The sequence below is a fragment of the Parasteatoda tepidariorum genome, chromosome 2 (genome assembly GCF_982258835.1).
Source record: "Parasteatoda tepidariorum strain Cologne lab strain chromosome 2, Ptep-v5.0, whole genome shotgun sequence".
In the NCBI taxonomy this organism is placed as follows: domain Eukaryota; kingdom Metazoa; phylum Arthropoda; class Arachnida; order Araneae; family Theridiidae; genus Parasteatoda; species Parasteatoda tepidariorum.
Window position 1 is genome coordinate 25760681 of NC_141756.1, and position 3028 is coordinate 25763708.

At 32.5% G+C, this 3028-nt stretch overlaps 1 protein-coding gene across 1 annotated transcript; it reads right to left on the minus strand.

The window, feature by feature from the left end:
* Positions 1-626: 626 nt before the first annotated feature.
* LOC107436839 (glutamate receptor U1-like) lies at positions 627-1844 on the minus strand. Its single transcript, XM_016048659.5, has one exon. The coding sequence runs from the start codon at positions 1842-1844 to the stop codon at positions 627-629; it is 1218 nt and encodes a 405-aa protein (XP_015904145.3).
* Positions 1845-3028: the final 1184 nt, after the last annotated feature.

The window sequence follows — 3028 nt, forward strand, 5'->3', positions numbered from 1 at the left end:
TTTCTTGATTTTTGAGATAATTAAGCCATTGTCAAGTTATCTTACCAAGCTCTATCTAGAAAAATCAAAACTGTAAACCATTTACTGTGTTAAAAAAAAAAAAAAAAACATTGAAGACAGATGCGGTTTTGCAAAACACGCACCGATTTAACCCGAATTTCTTAGACAAGAAATGTACAATAAAAATTACAAAAAATCTTTTTAAATACATTTAAAAATTGTAACAATTTTGCAAAAAAATGTTTTTATTATTTTTAAATTTTTACATGTTTCAGCAGTTCTTCTTTTAATTTTAACCAATTGCAAGAGTTTTTTTTATATATTTACTTTTTAATCTTCTTTTTCTTCTTTGCTGACTCGACAGCCCTTTGTGGGCCAAAGACTTCTTTAGAAACTTTTTTTTTATTATTCTACTCTCTTTCTGGCCAGGGTATATTCCAGTTGTTGAGTCTCAGTACTTTATAATTCCCATTAGTTCAGTTAAACCATCTTAGTTCAATTCCTCTGATTCGTGTTCAAATCGATGCAAAATTAAAGATTCTGGATGTTAAGATTGATAGGTTCTTTCGGCGGATGTGTGCAGCAGATTTGATGTGGTTTATTTTAATGAGGCAAAACTCATCCTATTATCCCACTCTTTTTTGAAATTTAAATAGAAACACTTCCACTATAAGAACTATGGACGATGTAACTAAGCCAATAAAAAGCAATATCAAAGAACCGGCAACATCTTCCACTCTTAACGGTGCTAACTTTTTATTTTTGCGAAAAGGAGTTTTGTGTTTTCCCATAGTTTTATATATCTCATCATTAATTAACTTTTCCATAATGCCAGCGTTCATGAGCCTAACTATCATTTCATCTAGCTTAGATTTGCAGCAAAATCCTTTTCTTACTGCAATGGCGATGTTGCAAGAAACAAGTTTATCGTCTGATATGAATATATCCTTTGGCCCTGAAAAAAATACTCGCAAAAAACTCAAGTGACCAATGATAGCAGTGTTAGGTTGAAGGTGTTTCGTATTAATGTTCCATTTTCGAAAATACCACCTATTTTTTGAAATCACTTCCCCAAGTTTTCGAAAGTGATCAGTTTCAGACTGCATCATCAATCCCACGTGCGAGCTGCCATGTGGTGAAAAAACTTTGTAAGTTCCATCCTCCACGACTCTGGAAAGTTCTTGGAACGTTCTGATCGGTTTTTGCTCCAAAGGAATTGCTAAGAATGCCAATAAAACAGCTGAATAACTCGTAGAAACAATTGTACCAAATATAAACCATGTGGTGAGCAAGATCTTACCTCTCGAGTAATAAGAATTTATATGGATAGGTTGCCTCAAAACGTTTCCGAATAGCTGAAAATAAACCTTTTCAAAAGAGATTTTAGTGTTGGTAAACTGTATGAAAAATAACGGCATGAGAAACATTGAAAAAATACACCAAATCCATGTTTGGGTTTGAAATGGAGATATGTAGGCCAAGATTTGGGGCAAATCTTTTTTACGACGTACTGCAAAGGTAGTGTCGTCTATGTAGTAAGGCAGGGTAAAATCAGCAGCTAATTCCCTTTGCTTTGTTATTGAGAGAGCGCTAAGAGCTATGTCAGCTTCACCTGTCTGTAAAAGATGCATAAGTCCAGTCCAGTTTCCTGCTCTATTTAAACGACCAGCTTCACCATCTTTAGCCAGAATTACAGAATAATTAACACCCAATGCATCCATAAGAATATCTAAATATCGACCTTCCACCCCTAAAAACTGAACACCATCTTTAGAATCGTTCCTCATTTCGAAGATATGAGGTATCAGCAATGCTGCTACTGTTAAAGTTCTAGGAAATTCCATTTAGGCAAATTTTACTTTTAGATGATATGAAGTATCAGCAATGCTGCTACAGTTAGAGCTCTAGGAAATTCTATTTGGGTAAATAGCACTTTTAGATAATGTGTTGCAATGCTGCTACTACAGTGATTGTTCTAGGAAATTCCATTTAGGCAAATTTTACTTTCAGATGATATGAAGTATCAGCAATGCTGCTACAGTTAGAGCTCTAGGAAATTCTATTTGGGTAAATAGCACTTTTAGATGATGCGTTGCAATGCTGCTACTACAAAGATTGTTCTAGGAAATTCCATTTAAGATAATCATACTTTTAGATGATATGAAGTATTAGCAATGCTGCCACAGTTAATATTCTAGGATATTCCATTTAAGTCAATCGTACTATAAGATGGTATGAAGTAACATCAATCAGCAATGCTGCTACAGTTAATGTTCAAGGAAATTCCATTTAGGTTAATCGTACTTTTAGATTATAGCAAGTATCACCAATTCTGCTATAGTTAAATTTCTAGGAAATTTCATTTAGGTAAAGTGTACTTTTTTATTAGTAAGTAAACTTGACGGAACTAAAGCAAAATGTCAGTCTGCCATTAGCTGCAAAAGTATCTGTGAAGGAAATTTTTCATTTGTTTGCAAATAAAAAGAATATTTCACGTGATATATAAGTTTGGTATAAGAATAAATGATAGAACAAAAAAAGACTCAGTCATTTTTTACGAGATCCAATGCTAAATAATATATTCCCTTTTAGAAATAGTTTATGGGATTGAAAACCTATGTTTAACAAAAAATTAGAGGCAAAATTCAGGAAAATACAACCCCCTGGCGTGATGACAGTGATTATTTCACAGAAGTTGAAAAAAATTCAGTTCGCATGCTTAGAAAAGTAATAAAACCATAATTTAAAATTTATGTTTAGTTGAAATGTTTTTCAATCATAACACAAAACGAAGTCAAGCAATAATTTGACCAAAGACTAAAAATCAATAACGGATAACATGTTCGCTTTAACATAATTGGAAATTAAAGTGCTATTCTGTACCTGATTGACGTTGAATGACGTCCTTGTTTACAAAATTTTGGTTATTTTTCATAAAATTCGTGATCAATCAATTGGATTTTATATAGTTAACTTAACAAGTTAATTAAAAATGGACTTCATTATCCATTCGATTTTTATAACCTTA